Source organism: Ambystoma mexicanum, chromosome 2p, assembly GCF_040938575.1.
Source record: "Ambystoma mexicanum isolate Mex_15411 chromosome 2p, UKY_AmexF1_1, whole genome shotgun sequence".
NCBI lineage: Eukaryota > Metazoa > Chordata > Amphibia > Caudata > Ambystomatidae > Ambystoma > Ambystoma mexicanum.
The window spans coordinates 1,300,519,429-1,300,545,175 of NC_090923.1; the positions used below are offsets into that span (position 1 = coordinate 1,300,519,429).

Here is a 25,747-nt window from a genome sequence, read left to right on the forward strand (position 1 = left end):
GGTGAGCCGGCACGCTCACCACTTGGGCCAATCACACAAGAGTGCGACTTGAGTTACCCAGATAACTCAGTCCAGGGTGCCTAAACCCCCTCCAAAACCCCCTGTGGTACCCAGATAGAGTGGCACTGTGGAGAAGCCGCCAAAAAGTGGAACAAAGGGCTCGACTTGGGTTGGAGTCACAGAAGAGAACACAAACGACATTTTAGAATCGAGTTCTGGCAAAAAATACCAACCGGTGAATTAATATTAAATAAATAAACCGGCGGTATGTTCGAGGTTATAAGAATTAAATAATTAAAGTTGGTAGCCTCGAACAATGGGAAAATCCCATAGAGAAATATTTGCGGCCGAATATAAAAAGTAGTATCCACTGCCACCAGCCAAAACTCGATCAGGGGGACAGAGACGTGCCCCCTCGAACAACAGACCCTGGGGCAATCGAATTGCCCTGACCAGTACGTCCACAATATGATGGTTTGTACTGGTTTCTGTTCATAATTTGGGACTAGTAAAGCCAATGGTGACTTTACATGCCCTGGGAGACAGTAGTCAGTCCCAGGGTATGGAGTCTATGTTGACCCTATGGAGTAAATGACCCCATAGCCCATAAAACACATGGAAAGATAAAGGAACACCTCAATTCATGTCTAAGAGTGGGAGTAAAAGAGTCTCGCTCTTAGCAGGAGAAAAAAATAAACCCCAAAAATCCAGCAAAGCTGCTGGGGGACTCACTAGGTTTGGGAAATTAGCCTTTACAGAGAATTCTCCCTAACACACCCCGCCCCCCGACACCTCCACCCACCGTTGGGCAGCCTATGGGTGCCCGATAGAGTGTAGTATGTTGTCCACAAATAAAAATGTAAGATTATCACCATCGATTTTATTTCAGCTACAAGCCATAAAAGTATTTGCATCATTACAGCATCATTACAAATATAAATAATACAAATCCTCATATAATGAAAAAGATACATGTCATATTAGATGGATCTGACTAACACCCCATAGGATCACTGCATATATAATTAATTACAACATTCATAATTTAAAAAAGAGTTTAACACATAAGATGGCCTTAACCTCAAGGAGTCAAAGCACCCAAGTTAGAATTGAAGAATGACCTTTTTCTTATGTCAGGCTGCTCTCAAAGAAGTAGCTGTTGCATGGACTGCAGTCTTGACAACCATCACTGCAGCAAAACAGCAGCATTTGGTGCAGTGTATAACAAAGAATGACAATGTGCTTGTGCACTGGCATAACGAATAGGAAATGCTTTATGCCCTCAGCAAGTAAGGTACAATCAGGACATCTAGAATGTTAAGAACATTTATAAGTCGCTAAGGGCAAAATAACAAACAAGAATTATGCAAAGAAAACAGCTGAGGCTAGGTTCTGCATGCAAAACCCAGTAAAGTGAATGCACGCAGGGACAGCCTTGATGGAGACGTGAAGAGAAATGGGGACGGGGAAAATAAGCTAAAGAAATATATAGCTGAGGACTGAGGCGAGTGCAATATAAATGGCCAAGTAGGGGGAGCCAGTTTCCGTGGGTCAGCTTGTAAGGAGGTGGCACAAGGGCAGCATAACCCTATAGCAGAGAACACCAGGACTTCCACCATAACCCCCCTTAAGCAACATAGTTGGGAACGGACTAGCCCTGAGGCGTCGAAGACCACACGCCTGAGTGCCCACAGGGAAGCATAAGGCGGCACCGAGATGACGAACAAACAGACCAAGACAAAAAGCAAACAACCCACATTGAAAGAATATACAAGAACACCGCAAAAGGCAGAAGGGGCTAGGTGCAAGGAGAAGATTCCCGCTTCAGAAGCCGTCTCAGGGAGCAAAGATCAGCAGATCCTAGAAGCGATTGCAGACCTGAAACTAGTGTGGGAAACCAAACTGGAATCGGCAATGGTCGAACTGAAGGCGGCACTGTACCTTAAAGTTGGCGCAGTACAGGAAGAGGTGAATCTCCTCAGGCAAGATGTCAGAACACTAGCAGACCGTACAGGCGAATTGGAAAAGGAAACACAGCTGCATGTGCATCTTACAAATCGGATAGCCACATCCTGGAACAACGCATGAGCAATCTGGAAAACAGGGCAGAAGAAGCGGAGGGACGCGCCCGGAGAAACAATGTACGCATCGTGGGATTACTGTAAGGAGCAGAGGGATCGAATGCCACGGATTATATTGAAACAATGCTGCTGCAAGAAATAACAGGAGGGGTGGTAACCCAAGGATTTGCGGTGGAACAAGCGCATAGGGCCCTGATGAGGAGCCCACCCCCCCTCCCCCCCAAGACCAATAATTGCCAAAATCTTGACCTATTGAGACAGGGAAAAAAATCCTAGAACACTTCCGGAAAGGAGGCATGATACAAAGGGCATCAGCGAACATCACGGTACACCCGGACTACACACTGACGGTACAAAGACGCTGTATAAATTATGGAGCTGTGAAAAGAAGATTGCGGGAAGCAGGCCATAAGTACATACTAATATACCCGGCTAAACTGAAGGTGTACCACAGAAAGAGAGCACTGTTCTTCGACATGCCGTAGGATGCGTCACAGTGGTTGGACACACAAAACTGCCCATTGGAAACTGGCACCCAGAAGGAAGGCGGCGCAGATAAGTAAAATAGAGGCTGCGGTACCTATGGTGCCGCAGACTCAGACACTGGGACTAGAATATAAGACAGGGCTAAGGCAGCTGGGAGATGGGCAACGTGGGCCGCATATATACGAACACTCAAGCATGCAGACATAGCGCAAAATTGTAGGAGTCTCATGGAACATGCTCTCACACCCCCAAGAATAGGTTAGTTAGGTTACCGATAGATCGGTAACACCCTGCTGGGTTCCTGATTTCGGCACACCGAGATAGGGCCAAACGCGGGGGAACCTGAGATCCAGGGATGGAGCTGAGCATCAGTTGGGGGCTGATAGGGAGGAGGGAGGGGAGGGAATGTGTGCAGTGCATTTAGTTGGGGTAGATGGGACGTGGGGGTATTTGGGGAGTTATTGTTGAAAAGGGAAGGGGAACAAGCCCACACTCATGCCAAACAAGGCCGGAGAGAGAAATAAAGAGGGAGGGAGGAGGGATGAAATACGGATGACAATGGGAGGTCTTAGAATTGTAACATGGAATGTGAGAGGCCTTAACAGTTACCAAAAGAGGAACAAAGTAATGATGTATCTGAGAAGGCAAAAAGTGGACATAGCATTACTGCAAGAAACCCACCTCACCAAAGAGAAACTAGAGGTGGTCAAGAAAAAATGGAGAGGGACCACCATGGGGGCGACATATTCAGTTTATGCTAGGGGGGTGGTTACCTGGGTGGCATCTCATGTGCCATTCCAGCTGCTTCAGGCCACGGTGGAGCCAGATGGGAGGATGATAATGATTCGAGGGTTGCTAGAGAACAGAGAATGGAGTATCATAAATACGTATGCCCCCAACCACGAAACGGCAGCCTACTTCAGGACGCTATATATCAAAATCAGCCCCCTCATGGGAGATGCGATTATATGGGGAGGGGACTTCAACTGCACGCTAAATCTTAAAATGGATAGGTCAGACACGAAACTAGATAAACTCACCCCCGCCGCTTAAAGCACTACAGGCCCTTCCAAGAGACTTCGGGCTAGAGGACATATGGAGACAGCAACACCTGAACGACAGGCACTATTCACACTATGCTGCCCCACAAAACCTGTATACAAGACTAGACTATATGTCTGTCGCCTCAGACCTCATAGGGGAAATGATGGGCTCTGAATATAAGGCAAGAACACTATCGGATCACTCCTCCCTAGTCCTGGAGTGGATACATCAACCCCCCAGAGCGAGAATTCCGACATGGAGACTTAGAGCAGAGGCCCTGCAGGACTCGGCATTCCGAGAGGATCTAAGGGAAGACATCATTGGGTATTTTGATAAAGGGAGTGTGAAGTCGGAGGAAACCCTATGGGAGGCGTTTAAGGTGGTAGTGAGAGGGGCGGCCATATCCAAATCCAAAGGGCTACAAGGGGCCATAGAGGGAGAGCTACAAGAGACCGAGAAGAAAGTAGAAGAAATAATGCATAGGGGAGGCACCTCACAGGAGGACGCCGAAAAAGTGTGCCAACTACAACACGTTAGTGCGGGGCTCTGGGAAAGACTATGCAAACTGAACTATAAAAAATACATTGAAAGGCAACACGCAGGGGGAGATAAACAGGGGAGGCTGATAGCATGGTTATATAAAAACGAGACACGAAGGCCAGTCAGGGAGATAACGGGAGAAGAAGGCCAGATCTGGAACACCCAAGAGGGGGTGAACGAGGGGTTCCTCACGTTCTACAAACGCGTCTATGAAGACACGGCAGAGGTAGCAGAGCGGGAAATCCAGGAGACACGGAAACACCTAGGATTACCCAAATTACCTGAAGACTGCTGTGGAAATGGGTTGCTATGTGAGGTGTGAATTCCACTTTTCCCTGCTAGTGGAATCCCATTTCGGGATCTTCCTCTATTTCTTGCCGTCCTCCTAACTGGCTGAACTGGCTGTCCTAACTGGACATTTCTTTGCCTTCCATTGTTGTGTTCTTTGTAACATCCTTCTGGCTCAAGTGCTTAAGGTAGAGGGCCCCTCTTGCTCTCCCTAGCTGCTTGTTGCTGCTCTGCCCCAGCTCTGCGGTTTGACCTTAGTTCACCTCCAGCTGTTTCCTCTGTCCTCGGACAGTTTCCTTGCTGGTTGACTGTACTCTCCTGAGTTGACCTTTGAGTTTGCTGGGTTCGGCAGAGCTCCTGTTGGGACATCTCTCGATGTCCTTTTCTTTCGCCCTTCTTCCTCGTCTGGATCCTTGCATATCATGGGTTCGAGTAGTTTTTTTAGAGACCCCAACTATCGCCGGTGTAAGGAAGGCATGGTATCAACAGTAAGACAGGCACAAGTGACCACAGTTCAATGGTGTTTATTAAACCTTCACAAGGGTGGGATAAACGCCTATCTAAATCTATATCTACAGATGGGAGCAAGCTACGACCATCAAATAATAATAATGCAGTCCTAGTGGAGTCGTGCCAACATAAAAGGGCCTATACTAAAAAACGTATTGCCAATCCTTACTACTAATTTACAGATAATGTGGGGTGATGTTTATGAAAAAGAAAGAAGTGAGGATTTTTGGGCCGTTGGCCTCCCTTCCCCACGGTTTTAGCACGGGACAAGGCAGTTCCTTTGAGCAAAGCACACACTCTTATGCGGCACGAGATTACAGTTCCATTTTACAGTTCAAGACCTTCTGTGTTTAAGCCTCTTTACTTCTTGTACGTTTCTTAACTCAGAGGGTCTAATCCACAAAAACAACAACGAAAACGTTCCCTTCAGTCTTCCAGTATTCAATTTGGCTGTTCACACTGGATCCCCCTCAGCCAGGCTCATGTCTTTTCAAAACAAAAGTTCAACGTTGGATCCCCCTCAGTCGTGCTCAGATCCTTCCAAGTTCAGATAATTATTTTATCGGGTGACTCACGGTTTACCCCGGATGCCCCTCAGCCGGGCTCAGATCCCGTTCTGTTGGTCAATTAGTCTCCCTCAGCCAGGCTCGGACCAATTGCAATGTACTTTAAGCCATGGAAGACTTTCGAATGTGCATAGGATTTAGCAAGACCCGTTGCATGACCCCTTCGATCTTAGTATTCCTTTTCTTACACTCGGCATCAGTTGGATAACTAACAGAGACTTTCGAATGAGTACCCACGTGGCGCAGGACCACTCTGTGTAAGGTATCTTTTCTTAACCTCTAAAGTTCAATATAGTGTTCAATTACCCCTTTTGGTTGTCATTCACTTCTTTGTTGCTCTTTACAAAGGCCTCACACGCTGTTCTCTTTGTACAATGTTGCCGCTTGCAACCTTGGTTCAAAACACAAGTTGTTTGGTATCAGTCTCTCCCTCTTACCGGCTGTGCTGCCTTTTCTGAGGCTGCTTTGTTGTTGGAGCCAAGGACACAGTACCACAGCGGAATTCGCCCACCTCGCCTTGGTGATCGACGCAGGAGAGCCCCGGGTACCTACACCACACTGTGCAGGTTTGATCAGCATTAGTTCCTGGTCTTCGGTTTCTTACTTTCCAAGACTCATGAAAGTAACAGTCTTTAGAGGTAACAGGTGCTTCCCTCCTTGCACCTCTCTCTGGTCTCGCCATCATCCTCCTTGTATGAAATTGCCATCTTGGAACTGCTGTTTCCTCATGTGGTTTGCCTCGCTCAGAGTGTGCTCTGCCTTTTATCCATGTGGGGAAGTGTGATGGAAGTCAGGTGTGTGTAATAATCCGTAATTGCCTGACCTTGCCTGTCCTTGGTGTTGGGACATGGCAGGTATATGGCTCTGGTGTTGGTTTGTTGTCGCTCATGGTGAACTGTCCGTGAGAGTTTATCGGAAAAGTGGGGGAGTTGAATTCCTAGGTATCCTACCTGGTAGGATGGGGGAAAAGATGTTACTGGGAAGGGGATACCGCGTCTCACCCTCCAGTGCCCCCCTTCCACTCCCCGAGGACCCCACATCCAGGTGATCCTCCCCCACTGGTCAGCCCCCAGGAACTGGATCCAATAGCGATACAAACCTGGATGACAGATCACTGAGGACTTGTGGGTGAGACATCTTCTGGTTTCTCACACTAACCATACCTCAACCAAACCACCAAACTCTAGTGGTCCCTTGTCATTCTTGGGCTTAATACGGAACAACCAGCGCTCTGTGCACCTTTCCCCAGGTCCTGTATCCAGTAGTTAGTTTGCTTCTCAGGGGGCCTGGGACCACTCGAGCTTTGAAGCTCCTCTCCTACTTTTGATCGTCATTGCCTGGTGTGGGCCTTGTGCTCCCTCTGCAATTACATTTTCTTCCCCATCTGCTGGTCCCCGAACCCTAGGCTGGAACACTTCATTGGGGGTCCCTTGGGCTCCCCTCCTGACTGGTTGTCTATTCTGTTGCACCTGTGGTTTGAAAGAAAATGATCCAACTTCCCCATAACCGCCGTTGACAAATGCGATTCGTCCCATTCACTTCTATAGGAGAATTTTTCTTAGATCTTTTAAACTCCTTTAAAGTGACGTAAGAAGGTAGGTAAATAGACTTCAGTAATTTTTCCTGCCACACCCGATTAAAGCCCTGGAATTTGTTACGTCAGATTAATTGTATAAGGTACCAGTGATGTATTGTAGAATTTAATATGATACATCACTGCAGTTCACTCTGTGCCATAGGAAATGATGCTGTTAATGTAATAATTTGTGGTTACATTGTTTCTGTTTCCAGTTGTTAACCGGGACTTGTTAGCCTGCTACATAGGTCTAGTACTTCCCTCTTTGGGTTTGTCTCCCATATTATGTTGCGTGGAGGGAGTGTGCATCAACCTAAATCTATTACTGTGTTTTTCTTCTATGCTTTGTTGGTGTATATTTACTAGTATTTATTTGACTTTATTCTCCTATTGCAATACTTCATGAAAGGTATATGTTAATTTATATAGTAATATATTGTGTGATGTCTATGTGTATTATGCTAATAATTGTACTTTATTAGCAGCCCACCCCCGTAACCCCTTTCCTTTGAGGCCTCCTCTGTTCCATTGATATAGTTTTGTTCTCATTTAGCGGACCACCTGTTCTCCCACTAAGCATAGGTTTATTTACACCCCTGTGATGAATCCAATGAAGTCATTACGGATTCCCGGTGGTAACCTCCTTCAATGTGGCCGGGGATGTCAGCCGCTACCTGACACTGGGGGCGACTGTATGAAGGAGGATCACATGGAAGGAGACAGCCTCCAGGGAGATATCATGGCTTCATTGGATGAGACATGGTTTCCCCCATTTGCCCATGAGGAAGACCCCTTAGTACTTAATACCCTAATGTCCTATTGCCATGCATCTATACCCCCTCTGGTCTAAAAGGTAAAAGCTCCAAGACTACATTTCCAGTTCTATTGTCCTTCATATAGAACTGGCTCATTATTTTGAACCATTGAAAGTGATTTCCCAAGTAATCCGTATCAGTTAACATCAATGGACTACATCTTCCGCAGTTACCCAAGTACTCGGACGAAGAGGAGGTGCTCTGAGGCCTACAGGCATGTGGCGCTCTACAAAAATTCAAATAAATAAATAAATCGAACAATGCAGAGCGGAAGGAACCTCGAGCTCAATGAGCGTTCTAGTTGTTTTAAAAATGCACCAATGCGTGGGACATTTAAAGAATGAAAACAAACTGCAAGAGGCTGCTGCTGTTTGGGAGAAGTTGTTGCACCTCTCTGTGAGGCTTTTTGAATGGGAAAGCAAGAACCGGTGTGGCAGAGCCATGGGGCTCACCGGTAGGGAAGCAGAGGAACACTTGGAGCTGAAAGTGCCAAAGACATGCCAGGAGCTGAGGGAAGGTTCCTGGGTATTCGGCAACCGGAGAAAGCAGCGTTTCACCTAACAGGACCTGAAGCAAGACCGACGTGCTGAAGCGGAGCCGCAAGAGAAACTGGAACAATGTGAAAGCAGTCCAGACTGGAAAGCAGGCAGCAAAGCCATGCAGCAGAAGTGCAAAAGGGACCAAAAGCGCTACACAGAGCCGGTGAGTCAGCCCAAGTAAAGTGGGGACCCCGGGGCGTTTTGACGACCGTGCCAACTAAAGACTGTGAATATTAAAGCCACTGAAACCGAGACATCATAGAGGCTGATTGCAAACCAAGGAGGCATATTGAAAATAAAGATTGCAGCCATATATGAATGGATGGTGTGCAAATATGGGGGAGAACCCAGAGCAGATGTTGAATCTACCAGAAGTCCGAAGAGAGGATATAAAACTGTGTTTGCTGAACAAGGAGGAACCTTTGAAATAAGGAACTACAAGGCTAAGTAGTTTTGTGATTAACTTGATTGTTGTGGGCCAAGAAAGACACAGCGCACTGTTAGACCAAGAATTGTTGGCATTGAGAAAGAATTCAGGGGAAAGGAATCGCCCTTTGGAACCAAGATTCTTTACCCTTGGAGCGCTTTTATGTTGGAGCTATTCTATTTGTCCTTTATGAACACTTTTTGCAAACACCAGGTTAAAGACACTTCCCTTTTCACCTTATAGTTTTGATATGTAGTGTGAGGGTCAGGATGTCACGCTCACCTGATTCCCACGGAGGCGCAGGTCTGGCTTCGAGTGCTGATGCTTCTTCTATGGTGAAGCGCAGGGCTCTGAAGATGGACTCTCTGGCTCGCAGGAATAGTCCCCTGTGCGTGAAAAGGGAGTATTACCCACTGACGGAATAATGCTCAAGCCTCCCACTCCCTTCCAACCCTCCACGATACCCTTCCTCGATTCCCAGTGAAGTCTCACCTTAGGGTCTGGAAGGATGAGTTCTCCATCCTGCTTCTGATGCAGGGGCGCGTTGAAACCCAGTTACTTCACTGGATTGAGGTTTGATGGGAGTTCAAATAAGCTTGACTATTCAGGTAAGGCGCTGTAAGAGTTCTGTAGCAAGTTCAAAAGTTCAAGCTTAATAATAATGTTAATTGTCTTATTGCAGCAAGCGCTAACGCTTATGTCTTTTTCCCCTTAGGGGCTGGGGTTCGGAATGCCAGAGATATGGCGCCGACCCGAAGTGAAACGTGCAGTTCCAGTAAATGACAGGTAAGTTCTGGATGAGAGTTCGGTTAATGTCTTTGCATTCGTTCATTCAATGTCTTTGTCTTTTTTCCCCATAGGGGCCGGGGTCCGGAATGCCAGGAAGCGGCAGGACCCGAAATGAAATGGGAATGACCCAACAGGTAAGTCTTAGAAGGAAACTGAGCTTTTCCTATTCCCTTCCTTCTCTCACCTTGTGTTCTTGTCTTTTTCTCTCTAGGCTCTGGGAAGTGGCTGCGGATCCGGATGATCGCTGCTGAAGATGGAGGTGCCCAGGAAAGGTGAGTGAAATGCAGCACTGCAGCGATCGAAGCGAAATGCTTTTAAAATGATGTCTTCCCTTTCAGGATTGTCGGAGTGATGTCTCCGTGATGCAGCTTTAGCAGGTAAGGTCTTCTTTCTCTCCAATTCTCTCTTAGCAGGTGACCCAGTATGCTGACAGGCGTGGCTGAAGTCCAGATGCAGGAGCTGACACGGTGAGCGTCCAGCTGCGAGGAGCAGAACAACGCGAAGCGTGAGTTGCTGATCGGGCGTGGTTTAAATAGCTTTGGAAGAAGTTCCAGGTATGTATCCTTCCACCGATCAGGTATGTATCCTTCCCCGACATACACCCAGGGGAAAGTAGTCCCACAGGTAAAGTAGTTCCATTCAGGCCTCAAGAGGGCCTGGATGTAGCAGCATGGTCTGCATCAGGTAAGTGCACATTAAAACACTTGAACACTTGTCTAGCTTTATGAGCCTGGCGCCTAAGGCGCCAGGACAGGGGTCCAACATGAGCCTGGCGCCTAAGGCGCCAGGACTGTGTCCAAAGGGCCCCAGCTTGGGCCCGCTGGCACTTCCCTGGGGGGCAATGATGCCTGCCTCTGGGGTTGCTGGGTCGGACCTGGCTCCTTAGAGGTAGGCATCATGACACAGGATAGAACGTTTGGACACAAGGACCATTTTGATTTTGACATCCTGACATAGATCCTTAGTTTTTGCTTTTAGGTAGGGAAATTCCTCTTAGAGCTGGGCCAGAGAGGCCCTTTTCCAACCTTTTTGTGTTAAAAAAGTCTTTAACCAAAAATATGGCAACTTTTGACTTTCATATCTGACCCCTCACACCGCTCACCAGAGGGCTGTGCAGAAACCTCCCTAACAACTATGATCCATATTGCAGAAGAATAATAACGAGAAAATTGACATTGGCCATCTTGTATTTGACTGTACAACCATAATACTGATGGGGGGGGCTGTGTGGCTTGTTGAAACGGGAGACATGTATCTAGGGAAAACCATTCTATATGTAAGCCAAAGGGACCACAGTGTGGCTTCCAGCATCCGGTGCATGGAAAACACTGCACAAGGCAAGATCAGATATTGGAATGGAGAGGCAAGAAAATGGAGGTGCCAGATTAACAGCCATTCCTAGACTGTACTCTACGCTTGAGTTTTCTATGTTGAAACTATTTTCATGGGTTTACTACTGAAATCAAAGTAGATTGCAACGATCATACAGCACCAAACTATTTTCCTGTTAGAGTTGTGAGAAACTCGTGGTGGCACAAGTAAGACAGACACAAACGATCACAGTTCAAGGGTGTTTATTGAACAATGAAAATGGTGTGAGGGTTGGAAAAACGCCTAATCTAAACCTAAATCTAAGATGGGGCCAGGTGTCGACCATCAAATGAAAAATAGGGCAGTTCTAGTGGCGTAAGAAACCTATTGCCAAACCTTACAACTACTACAAAAGGGGGTGTGGGATAGTTCTCAAGAAAAGAAAGTGTTTGCAAAAAATAAATCAAGATGCAGTGGTTTGGGTCTTCCTTCCCCACCTTTTAGCACGGGGTAGGATGAGAGCTTGGAGCACAGTACTGTCTCGGGTTTCTCCAGCAAGATATGATAGTTCTGGCAGTACTCAGGACTGTTGATGGCCAAGTCTTGTTTCCTCTGAAAGTCTCTTGCCTTCGGGGCCTGACGTGTTTCAATAACAAAAACAATCACAAAGTTCTCTTTCACAGTTCGCATTAGGTGACGGCTTCACCCTTAGTTCCCCGCTTCTGGCTGCCGACCCTCCGCTCACAAATATCAATGTCTTTTCAAACGGTTCCGGTGCACATCCCTTGTTTGGGTTTACCTTTGTCAAGACCCTGTTTTTCAGGACTTTAAACTTTGTCTCCTTTTCATTAGCAACCCTTTTCTGGGTTCAGTCTCTCCAATTTCACATTCACTTTGACTCTCAATGTTCACAGGATTCACTTCCCTTTTACTTTCGCCATGCGGGATTCACTTCCCTTTCTCAGATTTCTAGATCAAAGTCTTTCGATTGTACAAGGATTTTACTAGATTTCTGACGGTACAACGTCCTTTTGTCGCGGGATGTTTTTTCACGGGTTTTTTAACCGCAAATTTTTTTCGAAAAAAAAAAACATCTAATTTTTTAGAAAATCGGGGGTTCGGGGTGAAGCCACCCCGCCAAAAAACATCATGCAATGAAATGACATGGAACCCTTCTGGCGGCTCTCCTACAGCCCTCTGTTTTCTGTAGTTTCAGTCACTCAAACAGGGTTTGACCAGAGTCTCTCTGAGTGACACCCACGTGGTGTTAGTTCCCTCCTTCTGCAGCTGGTCTCCCCTCAATACTTTTACAGTTCTTTCACAGTTCCTTTAACTAGGTTCAAACTTGCCACTTCGCGTTTCTCATTCAACACAGTCCGGTTCTTATCTGTTCTCCCCTCAACTCAAAGGGTGTGATGAACCGCTTGGCTTTTGGCTTTCCTGGAGTGAAGTCCGGTACCATGGTAGTAGGAGTTTCCCTCGCTCCCGCTTATCAGCGTCGACACGCTCCTTGTACCGTTCACATCCGTTACAAGACACTTGTGCTATTTTCTGCGGTCTTAGGCTCTTGAAAGATCTGCAGATCTGGGACAAAAAGGGGAAGGTCTCTTGAACTACCGTGCTGGGTTAGCCTTCTCCTCATGCTGTCTGCCGTGCTCGTAGTGTGCTTTCTCGCTCCATCCTTTATATCTGTGGGAAAAGGAAAGGGCCGTCCGGTTGTGCGATTTTGGCTAATTGACTGACCCTTGTATCGGGAAATGTCAGGTAACCAACATTACCATTAGTCTGTTTCCTATCACAGTAACAAAAAGTATTTGTATTGGAAAAATAGGGTGTTAGAGGTTTCAAGGGTCCTACGGTGTAGGATGGGGAAAAGATGTCGCAAGAAAGAAAATGGTTGGTAGGCTGGGAAAGACGAGATGGGTAGGATTTGTGGGACAAATGGCCTACGTGGTAGGATGGGGAAAAGGTGTTAAAAGAAGGTGGATACCATGTCTCACCCGTCGGTGTCCCACCCCCACTCCCTGAGGACCCCCCATCCAGGTGATCCTCCCCCACTGGTCCACCCCCAAAAACTGGATCCAGTAGCGATGGCCGTGTCCTGGCTACCTGGGTGACAGATCCCAGAGGACTAGCTAGGGAGACACCTTCAGGTTTCTCACAGTATAAAACATAGTTGGGGTGTTTAGCATAACAGCACCTATAAACTGATGACGTCCGTTAAGATAATTATGTGTTATCATTTGGTCACTGAATAATAATGGATAGTCTTTCACATACACTACTGTGCATGTTAATACTTGAGTTAGCAAGAAAGGTTTGTGTCGCTGTGTGGTTTTCATAAAGGGATTCTTACAGGTCCCTATGAACACACAGAACTCTATGCATATAATCGTACATTTTTTACTACATGATCTTTTGAATGTATATGGTCTAGTATGCTTCTACTGTCCACTAATGTATCCTAATGCTCCTTTTTATACACATTACTAAACACACTGTTCATGCTAGGCAGGTATATTTGTATGACACTTGTTTGGCCTGGACAGTAAAAAAGTGGCTACTGGTTAGCTGTTGGTGTAAAGCTCACCAGGCACTTCTAGGCTACAAGCAGGATCTAAATATCTCCCAGCAATTTAGATCCCTGCAATAGTTATCACGGGGAATAGCACACAATGATGACTGGCCTGTCCCAAAGAATTTGACTTAGTACCCATTTATACAAAATAAAACAATAATTTAAAATCTATATCGGGGACAATCCTTGCCAAGGCCAATGGGGCGCTGTACAACATAAAAATATCCAATTATGGAAAGTACGATTATGGCCAACAATTAAGTTGCCAAAAGGATGCCGCTAGCAGTAGGATGCATATCCACATGCATTTAAAAAAAAAAAAAAATTGAGGGGGGGTGAATATACAAAAATGATACAATAAATGAAACCTCACATGCTGGTAAGCATGAAATGTTCACTAAGCATGAAATGTTCACTAATAAATTGGGAAAGAGCACTCGAAACTGGATTTCGAAAGCCAGTATCGTAAAATGTCACCAAACACACATGAAAGGTGGGGTAAGTATTGCTAAGGGGGGCTGTCGGTTGCCAGGGTTAAAGTGGTAAATTCATCTCCCCATACATGGAAAATGAAGGGTTTAAAAATTCGAAAAAAAATCATTTGAAACGTATTTGTAGATCGCGTACAGACAATAAATTGTACGCATCAAACTAGCTAAGTAAATTGTCCAATTGTCCCAGATGATTGTACTCTCAATGTTGTCCGATGGCATATTCTGGCAGCGATAATGAGATTCATATTGTGATAAAATTAACTCCAGCTAGACATAAAATATTGAGGATGCAGGACCTGGCAAGCAGAGGAAACGGTGCAAACAAAGTAATAGCTTGAATTTTGGGAATGCAGTGTGTCGAACAAAACTTGATGTCGATATTGTGTACATCAAACAAGAAGAAAATGGTAGTTCAGTTAACATCATACATAATGTTCCATAAATGCAGATCATATATTCCCGTATTTGTGCGACACAGTCCTTCCCGAACCTTAGAGTCTCATAAGATTCCAGAAAATTAAAGCTTGATATCCAATCGTCTTTCTGTGGCTCGTTGCTGGACTTGGATTTTATTTCATTTCATTTTTGGCACAGGTCCGAGGACTGTACATTTCGTGCCTTCCCAAATGTGTTAGATCTCGTTGATTGGTGATGTAATTCAACACAGACATCGGCGGAGTTTGTGTTGGAAACCCGCACAATTATTTCCCTTTGCTGAAATACATGTGTTTTCGTACTGATCAGATATAGTGATCTGAATAGGCAATTGCTGGAGTATTTCTCTGTGATAGGGCAGTATTATTTTAGCATCAGGTAAGATAGACTGATGGGTTCTTCCAATGCATTAGTTAGTTTTGTATCACTACAAAATACTGAACCCCATGATTGCGAGGTATAAAACCTTGCAGGCAAAACAATGATTTCCCCCAAAAAATAGTTGGGGGGTGGACGGGAGGGAGGGGGCTATGGGTATTTGACAAAGTGGGGTGGTGGAGGCTGTGGGGGGTCTCCCCCGGTGATTTAAAAATACAGAAAATGCGTTTTTACGTGCAGGGGTTTTCGACTGCCTAGTAACAAATTCGACATTTTAATGTAGCTCTGTTAGTTGTTAAATCATATCAATGAATTAATTATTGCTTCAGTACCTCATGTATGGAATGTGTAATCAATGGAAAACGTAATTAACAATTGCACTTCTTTTACGTTCAGATAGTAAATACGTTGTCTGATCTTCACATTAAAATAACCTTTTCAAACATTTTAGATATAAAGCTCAAAGACCATGGCGCTGAGCTAATCGAGGTTTCCGATAATGGATGTGGCTTAGAAGAAGAAAACTTTGAAGGCCTGAGTAAGTTAAACGATTGTCTGTGATAGTCACATTGCCTGTAACGTTTTTCTCCGATATTTGATAATTGAGATATATATATTTCATACCTGGGTCATTACAAACAAGCTTCAGTGTGCACAGGCAAACTTAGTGTTTTGATTAATTAGCATGTGTTATGTGACAACGTTTCATAGCATCCTTCCTATTGGCTTGGGGGTGGGGGGACTCTAAAGATGTAAAATGGAGGACTCGCCATATCCCCTGTGCAGGCTTGAGGGGAGGGCTGTAGGGCAAAAAATGTTTACGCGGAACACAAGTCAGATGCCGAGTTATCCAAAAGTGCAACAAAGCCGGTATTAAACGCAAGTGTTGCCTGGCACAACGAATATTAGTCCTACTGTTTTCAGCTCTCTCTTCCTGGTAACTCTGAAAGTGGATGTTTGTCTCAACACAGTACCATCTTGGAACGGTCTTATTAACCAATATACCCATGTGGTTACAACCGTTCCAATACCCCCCCACGCACAAAAGAATCTCTCCTCCTCTATTTAGGACCCTGAGGTCCCCGTTAGCAGGAAGCGTAAATACAATTTCATCATCCGATTGGATGTTTGTACAAAAGAGGCCAGTTTCCATGATCAAACTTCAGGTCTCCATCGTTCCCAGTCCAACAAGAATGGAAGTTGACCTTGGCACCATCTGGGTTCTTCTCCCTCGCGTTTGTCAACATCACCATCATAATCATTATAATTTCTTTAAAAAAGGCTGTGTCTATTATGCCCTCAAAATAAATCTGGGGTTATGGGTCCTTCTTGGAGATGCTGCCCCCGATAGGTACGTTAATTGGATGCGTTGGGGCAAGCTTGCTTAAAAAGTGCCCTTTCCTCCTAAATGCCATTCGTTTTAATATTTCCAGGGCAACGGTTGTCTCGTCCATGAACAGCATATATGATAAATGGGGCCCTGTGTACTCAGCCCTGGCTCTCCAGGGGAATCTGTCATACAAACAAACTATGTGCCATGGGCTGGAGTGTTTACAAACGGCTGCATGCCTTCATGTTTCAAAACTCGATTTAATCGAAATTTGTGAATGTGAATAAGTCGGTTGAGTGTGTGTGTATCAAAAAAAGACATTGCACTCTGTTATCTTGTCATATAAAAACAGTTGTACAAAAAATACATTTATCATACATGGGACAATTATATGCTCTAGGACATCAGACAAAATGCATTGTTTTTGCTAGACAGTGCACCACCTAAACAACTTCCATAATCAAACAGTACACTTAACAAACACGTTTTTCTTTTATCGGTGGAAACAAACATAACCACATAAAATGCTTCCCAAAAAATGTCGACACTAAGAGATTGGGCCTTAACAGAGTAGATTCCTCGACCTCTCACTGTTTTACAACGACCTTCCTCAGGACAGAGATACTGTGGCTGGTTCAACTCTTACATATTATCTGTGATCAATAACAAAACACCAATTAGACACTATGTTTAATCACCCCCAATCTCATTCCAATCAATCGCATGCCAATTATTTGCCATACCCCAGTGAGCATCAGATTTTTCAGAACAACATCTGTTGTTCTGAAGGTTCAGCTTATCCTTCCTATTTTGGAAATGTAGAAGTGTGTACAATGTGCTTCTATCATTCCAATGTAGAACTACTCCTCCTTTGACTGCCTGGTCTGCAGACTCTCTCTCTCTCTCTCCTGGCCTGCTTCTATTATTCCAGTACAGCACTACTACTCCCTTGAATGCCTGGTCTGCAGGCTCTGTATCTGTTAAAGATGGCGTCTCTTGGGCGCTGAGTACCTGGGCTTCCGGTAGTTGTTCTTGGTGAGGTCGCCAGGCTGTCCGACAGGTGATTGAAGAATATGAAACGCGAGAAACCAGCACACCCCTTCCCCTAGAGTCAACAGGGTTAGAGGTGGGCCAGCTCCCAACGCCACAAAAGTGCACCTTCCTGGTTCTTGCAGTGTTGGAGCAGTGTAGGAAGATAGAATTGCGGACGGAATGCTGTGGTGTTTCCAGAGGATGCAAAAAGACTGGAGGAGGCAGGCAGGTCTTGGAAGGCAAGGTAGAAGAGCAAGACCGTAGCGGGCACAACAGTAGAACAAGGCTGGAGAAGGCTGGAGCAGGCAAGGACTGAAGGGCAGGCTGGAGCAGGTGAGGACTGAAGGGCAGGCTGGAGCAGGCAAGGACTGAAGGGCAGGCTGGAGCAGGCAAGGACTGAAGGGCAGGCTGGAGCAGGCAAGGACTGAAGGGCAGGCTGGAGCAGGCGAGGACTGAAGGGCAGGCTGGAGCAGGTGAGGACCGAAGGGCAGGCTGGAGCAGGCGAGGACAGGAGAGCAAGCTGGAGCTGGCAAGGACTGGAGCTGAAGCAACGAGGCTTCAGGAGCGAAGACACGATCCGTGAAACAAACCGCATTGAGACGCGGTGAGTTTCAGGATCATGTGCCTTAAATAAGACCGGCAGCACTCGGGAGGCTTGGAACGCAAGCCGTGTTATCCCCGAGTGCTGCCGCGTCCGAAACGAGGCTTGGGAAGCAAGCTTGTGGCTTCCCAAGCGCCTCGAGGACTGCGCATGCGCGAAGACCAAGACGCGGTCTTCCGCGCATGCGCAGGCCCCGGGACACAGAAACCCCGGAAGCGCCGGGTGTCGCGGACAACCGCGGACCCCCCAACCGGTATCGGGGATAACAGTGCCAGGATGGGGCGCGTCGGAACCCATAACCGCGCCCCCTCCGACAGGTAAGTGAGGTGGAGGTGGTGACACTATGCCCCCTCCCAGAAAGCCCAGGAGCCCCAGGTTTCCACGGGAAAGCGGCGATAGAAATCACGGATCAGGCGGGGGGCATGCACATAACTGCGTGGTTCCCAAGTTCTATCACAGGCTGGGTAGCCCTTCCAGTCCACCAAATACTGGAGTACCCCTCGCCTGATGCGAGAATCGCAAATTTCCTGTACCTCGAATTTGGGAGACCCCTGGACAACAACAGGTGCGGGACGAGGGGCAGAACGGCCAAACGTGTCCACCACATATGGCTTCAACAGGGAGACGTGAAAAACCGGATGCACCCGCCAAGTTTGAGGCAATTGCAAACGGAAAGCCACAGAAGACAGGCGTTTAGTGATCCTGAAAGGGCCAAAGTATCGGGGAGCCAATTTGGTGGGTAAATTACGAATGGGGAGATGTTTGGAGGACAACCAAACTAGATCCCCAACCTGGAAAGCAGGTTCAGGTGTCCTTCCCTTATCAGCCTGTAGCTTCATCCGTGCCTGCACCTCCGCCAAAGTACTGTGAGCCAAGGAGTGTTGATCCTGAATGGAAGTGATGAGCCAATCAGCGGAGGGAACCGTACTAGATGGTACAGGACAAAAGGGCACCAATTTAGGATGTAAACCAGACAAACAGAAAAACGGACTCAGGCCCGTAGCTGAATGAACAGTGTTGTTATAGGAGACCTCAGCAAAAAAACCAGATGGGACTTCCAGTTAGATTGAGTGGCATTGGCAAAACAGCGAAGATATTGTTCCAGAGTCTGGTTAGTCCTCTCAGTCTGGCCGTTGGTATGAGGATGATAACCAGAACTGAGTGCACGATGGATGCCGAGATGACTGCACAATTGACGCCAGAAAGATGACAGGAATTGAGACCCTCGCTCGGATATGATCTTTTGCGGCAGTCCGTGTAACCTGTATATCTCCAGAAGAAATGCCGATGCCATTTGAGTAGCGGTTGGTATTTTAAGGAACGGAACAAAATGTGCTGCTTTGGAAAAGCAGTCCACAACAACCATAATGCAGGTATATTCTTCAGACGGAGGGAGTTCTACGATGAAATCAACTGCCATGGTGTGCCAAGGGTAAGGAGGAATCTCGGTGGGATGAAGCAACCCTAGGGGCCTCTTCCTAGGAATCTTCACCTGGGCACACACAGGACAACTCTTTACGTAACGTTCAACATCATGGGCCCAACCTGGCCACCAGAACTGTCTGGATATTATTTCTCGAGTTGCTCCGATACCACGATGGCCACCAACTCGGGAGTCGTGAAACCCCTGAAGCACAAGAGCTCGAAGAGAAGTTGTGGGAACATATAGCCTGTTCCGGAAGAAAAGTAGTCCATTCTCTTCAGTAACCTGAGGATTCCTCATGAGGCCTTCCCGATCAGGATCGGTAATAGTGTCTTGTAGAATCTTCTGGAGATAGGGTGATAAGGTGTATATGAAATGCCTTGGAGATATAATTGGCTCCTCCCTGTACTGCTTTCTTGCTTCTACCTCCAAGCATCGGGACAAGGCGTCGGCCTTTAAATTGCGAGCACTGGGGATGTATGTGATATGGAAGTCATAGTGGGAGAAAAAAAAAGCCCATCGGGCTTGGCGAGAGGTACGGCACTGAAGAGACTTTAAGTACTGCAAATTTCGGTGGTCTGTACGTACTTCCACAGAATGCCGGCCTCCTAGGAGATGATGTCTCCACTCTTCGAATGCAGTTTTTATTGCCAAGAGTTCTTTCTCGATTACTGCATAATTTTGTTCGCTAGGCGTGAGCTTGCGGGAAAAGTATGCCACAGGGAGTTCCACACCGGTTTCTGGTTCCATTTGTAAAAGGACTGCACCCACGGCTAGATCGGACGCGTTGGCTTCTACTATGTATGGCACTTCGTCATTAGGATGACGCAAAATTGGAGCAGTACTAAAGGCTTGTTTCAAGACGTTGAAAGCCTCGGTTGCTTGTGTATTCCAGAAAAAGGGCGTTTTACTGCTAGTTAGTTGAGTTAAGGGAGCCGTGAGTTGAGAAAAATGGGGTATAAATTGCCGATAAAAATTAGCAAACCCCAAAAATCGTTGTAGGGACTTTATATCAGAAGGTTGAGTCCAAACTTGAATGGCTTGTACCTTGGCCGGATCCATGAATATTCCAGTGCCACTGATCACATAGCCCAGGAATTCCATCTTTTTCTGGTGAAAAGAACACTTCTCAACCTTAACGTACAGGTGGTTCTGGGACAAACGTCGAAGTACCTCTCGAACGTGTTCTACATGTTGCTCCAGGGAGACAGAAAAAATGAGGATATCATCGAGGTACACCCAAACTGATATCCCGATTAGATCACAAAAAACGCTATCCATAAAACGCTGAAAGACAGCCGGGGCATTACACAAACCGAATGGCATTACCTGGTATTCGTAATGCCCAAAAGGAGTCTTAAAGGCCGTCTTCCATTCGTCTCCCTCTTTGATTCGTATTAAATGATAAGCGCCTCGTAGATCCAACTTAGTAAACACCTGGGCAGTTCGAAGGGACTCCATGATGCTTCGAATCAGTGGCAATGGATACCTATCTTTTCTTGTAATGTCATTCAATTGACGGTAGTCAATACAGGGTCGTAAGGTTCCTTCCTTCTTCTTCACAAAGAATAGCGGGAATCCAGCTGGTGATTTCGAGGGAGTGATATAACCCTTCCTAATACAGTCTGACAAGTATTCTTGAAGAACTGCCTTCTCAGTAAGGGACAAGGCGTATACCTTCCCATGAGGTATTACTGAACCAGGTACCAATTCGATAGTACAGTCAAATGTTCGATGAGGTGGCAGTGGTATGTCTTCGGGTTCAGAAAATACTGGCTGGAATTCGGCATATTCCTGAGGGACAGACAACAGAGCACAAAGTTCAGGAGAGCCAGTACCCCTCGTGAGGGGTATGTTTGAAATCTCTTTTCCTGACACACCGGCCAAACAGCAATCCTGGAGACAGAGAGCAGAGGTGAAATTCAAAAGGCGAGCTCCCCAATTGATGGTAGGATTATGGTGAAGAAGCCAAGGTAAACCCAAGACCACGGGATAAGAGGGTGATTTGATAACATCCAGGGCGATCTCTTCCCCATGTTCTTTAATCTGCATATGAAGACACATGGTTTGTTGACGGATTGGACCGGAAGATAAAGGGGTTCCATCGATGACCTCGACTGGCAAGACACTTCTCCGGGGTAACAAGGGTATTCCTTGGCTAATTGCAAATGTCTCGTCTATATAGTTCCCAGATGCTCCACAATCTAGTAAGCCCAGCACCTCTGTCTTCTTGTTTAACCATGACAACTTGATCCTCACCACCAGTAAAACAGCCGGTTGCATGGGCTGGAATGAAAAGGCGGAACTGGAAAGGACTGAATACGAATCTGGACCTGTCGTTGCCCTTCCAACTGATGACAGGCCAACTAGTTTTCCGGCTTTCTTTGTGGGCGTAAAGGACAAGTACCCAAGAAATGCCCAGCAGCCCCACAGTATAGGCAAAGTCTTAGATTCCGTCTACGTTTCCGTTCAGCTTCCGAGAGCGGACCCCTAACGGCTCCCAACTGCATGGGTTCGGGGCCGGAATCCGAAAGTCCGGAATTTCCAGTTTGAACGTTGGGTGGTCTTGTGAACAGCCGTTCAGCTCGTCGTCTCTCACCCTTCCGTTCCGCCAATCTATGGTCTATTCGCAACACTTGTTCAATTAATTGTTGCAAGGTATCAGGTTCAGGGATGTGTAGCAATTCATCTTTGTACTCCTCTCTTAGACCTCTTCGGAACAAAGTCTTTTGAGTTATCTCAGGCCACTGGGAGTCAGTTGCCAACTGACGGAAACGGCCGATGTAAGCTATAATATCCATAACACCCTGTTTTAGTTCCATCAACTGATTCTGAGCTGCGGAGGCTAGATTTGGTGACTGAAAGACCTCCAGAAATGCCTTTTCAAAAGCTGCAAAGTCATTGAGTATGGGGCTGTTGGCAGACACTAATGGAGCGGCCCAGGCCAGGGCGTTTCCAGTCAGATTCCCCAGGATATATCCTATCTTGGCTTTATCGGAATTGAAATGAGAGGCTCTGAACAGGAAATGTATTCTGCAATGGTTGCAAAACTCTGCCACTCGTCTCGGGTCGCCGTCGAACTTGATGGGCGTAGTCTGGGACATAGCCCCTTCTCCTTGGGACGCTACCCCAGAGGCTTGTGACACCATCTGTTTTAGACCAATGTTCTCTTGACGGAGTGCTGTCATTTCAGCCCGAAGAACACGCATCTCTTCCCGGAGATCTTGAGCCTCGTCCATCTCGAAGTCGGAAGGTAGGCGTCTCAATCTGTTAAAGATGGCGTCTCTTGGGCGCTGAGTACCTGGGCTTCCGGTAGTTGTTCTTGGTGAGGTCGCCAGGCTGTCCGACATGTGATTGAAGAATATGAAACGCGAGAAACCAGCACACCCCTTCCCCTAGAGTCAACAGGGTTAGAGGTGGGCCAGCTCCCAACGCCACAAAAGTGCACCTTCCTGGTTCTTGCAGTGTTGGAGCAGTGTAGGAAGATAGAATTGCGGACGGAATGCTGTGGTGTTTCCAGAGGATGCAAAAAGACTGGAGGAGGCAGGCAGGTCTTGGAAGGCAAGGTAGAAGAGCAAGACCGTAGCGGGCACAACAGTAGAACAAGGCTGGAGAAGGCTGGAGCAGGCAAGGACTGAAGGGCAGGCTGGAGCAGGTGAGGACTGAAGGGCAGGCTGGAGCAGGCAAGGACTGAAGGGCAGGCTGGAGCAGGCAAGGACTGAATGGCAGGCTGGAGCAGGTGAGGACCGAAGGGCAGGCTGGAGCAGGCGAGGACAGGAGAGCAAGCTGGAGCTGGCAAGGACTGGAGCTGAAGCAACGAGGCTTCAAGAGCGAAGACACGATCCGTGAAACAAACCGCATTGAGACGCGGTGAGTTTCAGGATCATGCGCCTTAAATAAGACCGGCAGCACTCGGGAGGCTTGGAACGCAAGCCGTGTTATCCCCGAGTGCTGCCGCGTCCGAAACGAGGCTTGGGAAGCAAGCTTGTGGCTTCCCAAGCGCCTCGAGGACTGCGCATGCGCGAAGACCAAGACGCGGTCTTCCGCGCATGCGCAGGCCCCGGGACACAGAAACCCCGGAAGCGCCGGGTGTCGCGGACAACCGCGGACCCCCCAACCGGTATCGGGGATAACAGCGCCAGGATGGGGCGCGTCGGAACCCATAACCGCGCCCCCTCCGACAGGTAAGTGAGGTGGAGGTGGTGACAGTATCTCTCCTGACCTCTCTCTCACTGTGGCCACTATCTACAGGCCGCCTGGGGTCGCCCTCTTCCCCTGAGTGGGCTGACCTCTCCTCCTCGCCTCTACCTCTCAACTTCTCAGCAGAGACTAGAACATCCACCTGGATGATACAAGCCCTTCTTCAGGTCTCTTTTGCAACCTCTAGGATCTATCTCTCTCTCACTTTCTCTCTCTCTCTCTCTCTCTCTCTCTCTCTCTCTCTCTCTCTCTCTTTCTCTCTTTCTCTCTCACTCTCACTCTTTCACTCTCTTTCTCTCTCTCTCTCTCTCTCTCTCTCTCTCTCTCTCTCTCTCTCTCTCTCTCTCTCTCTCTCTCTCTCTCTCTCAATAATACAATAATAAGTTTATTCAGAAACAGATTATCCATAAACCACAAAAACAGAGTAAAAATACATGACCATGCAAAATCCAACTATACATTAAAAAAAATCCATGATAAAAACTTACAAACATTACATATAAAAAGAGATTTAAAATGTGCATGTGTGTATGTCAATTAATATCCACAAGAATAATCCAGACAGTTCAATACATTTTCAATGTTCAACCTGGTTTTGGGCAATACATTTGATTCTCTGATGCCAAGCCCTTCTCAAATAGTCCACCGTTCCCCAGGCCACTGGCATCATAGCAGCTGAGAGCAGATAACATAAAGAAGGCCTAGCCTGAGACATGCGAGCGGACCCGAGTAATGGCAGGAGTGTTTTCCATCTTAGGTCTGTATAGTGTGGGCAAAACAACACAAAGTGTACAAGGTCCTCCCCCGGCCACTGACAGCAGGGGCAGGCTTTGGGTTGCGCATTGTGAGTCCAGCTTTTTGTTCGTGCCCCTAACCATAAGCAATCAAACCGGGCTTGGGTCAGGGCCCAACGATCTGCAGGATTATCACTGTGGAGCAGGTACGGCTGAATAGCGTCTGCAGTTGTTAACACAATGTGCCTTCTATTTGCAAAAAGGCCCAGGGCGGTGGACCACCTATTTGCCACAAGGATGGATTTAAACATTTGCTTGTAGGCCCTTACCGCACACGGGGTCAAGAAGGCTGGAGGGCAAACAAGGTTAACACAATTTAACTGTCTGATACATTTCTGGATATATATAAGCCATGTAATTTTCTTTACAGCTGGACTACTCACCACTCTCTCTCTATTCTTCCCTCTGGCCTGACTCTGCAGGGCACACTATGGATGTTCTGATCTCCTCAGTCCTCCCCTTCTCTAACCCTCTCACCACTCCTCTCTCTTGGAGTGATCACTTTCTCCTTTCTCCCACCTCTCTCTCTCTTCCCCGCAGGTCAAGCCGACTCCAGCACTGCCAGCTACCTTCTTGGTCATCCGAACCATGAAGCGTGTGTCAGTCGATGCTTTTGACAATTCTTTCTGTCCTACTCCTGCACCTTTGGCTGAATCTCACCCTGACACAGCCCTCTCCAACCATCATCTCTCTATCTACAACACTCTGGATGTCCTTGTCCCCTGTCATGAGGATCTGCTTGAAGCCCAAATCCAAGTGCAACTCTTGGTATGATTCTGACCGTGTCACCCTTAAATGCAAGTGTAGGGTGACGAAGAGGAAGTGGTGAGCATTGTGCGCACCCCCTGACAAACTGGCCTGCCGCCTGTTCCAAAGGCAGCACAGACTAAGAAGAGAGCCTACATCCAATCCAGCATATCTGCGGCATCTAACAACTCAGCAGAACATTTCAAAATCTTCAAGGAGCTGGCCAATCCTGCTGCAGTCTCTACCTCTCCTGTTCCCTCCCAGGCCCTCTGCACAGCCTTGGTCTCTCCTTTCACTACTACTTCATATTCCAGCTGATTGTCCACAACCACGGGGTTGGGTATGCAGGATTTCCGGGAGGATTGGATGTAAGGTTTTAATAAGGAAGTGTGAAAAACTGGATGAATCTTCTTCCAGGAGTTTGGTAACTTGAGCCGGAATGAGACTGGGTTTATGATTTCCTTTATGGAAAAAGGTCCATAGTAACGGGGGGCTAGTTTGTTTGGTCATAAATGTCGAGGCAGTAGTTAAGAGGGCAGCCAGACCTGATCACTGACGGCATAAGAAGGCCCTGGTCTTCTTTTGGTATCCACATAATGTTTAGCGTGAGTCCGGGCCTTTTCTAAATGTTCTTTGGCTTCCTTGTGAACATTGATGAGAGTTTCAATCCAGGAGTCAACTGTTGGTACAGGTGTGGGATGTGGGAGAATGGAAGGTAGAACTGACGGGTGGAATCCTTGGCTGCAATAAAAAGGGCTGGTCT

General features: G+C 47.0%; 1 protein-coding gene across 2 annotated transcripts in view; it reads left to right on the top strand.

Moving 5' to 3' along the window:
- Positions 1 to 25,747, top strand: part of PMS2 (PMS1 homolog 2, mismatch repair system component) — a 504,643-nt gene that overhangs the window by 99,789 nt on the left and 379,107 nt on the right. For both annotated transcript variants that reach the window (XM_069645634.1, XM_069645635.1), the window contains exon 3: positions 15,309 to 15,395. In XM_069645634.1, coding sequence (XP_069501735.1) covers positions 15,309 to 15,395 — 87 coding nt within the window. The remainder of the gene's footprint in view (positions 1 to 15,308; positions 15,396 to 25,747) is intronic.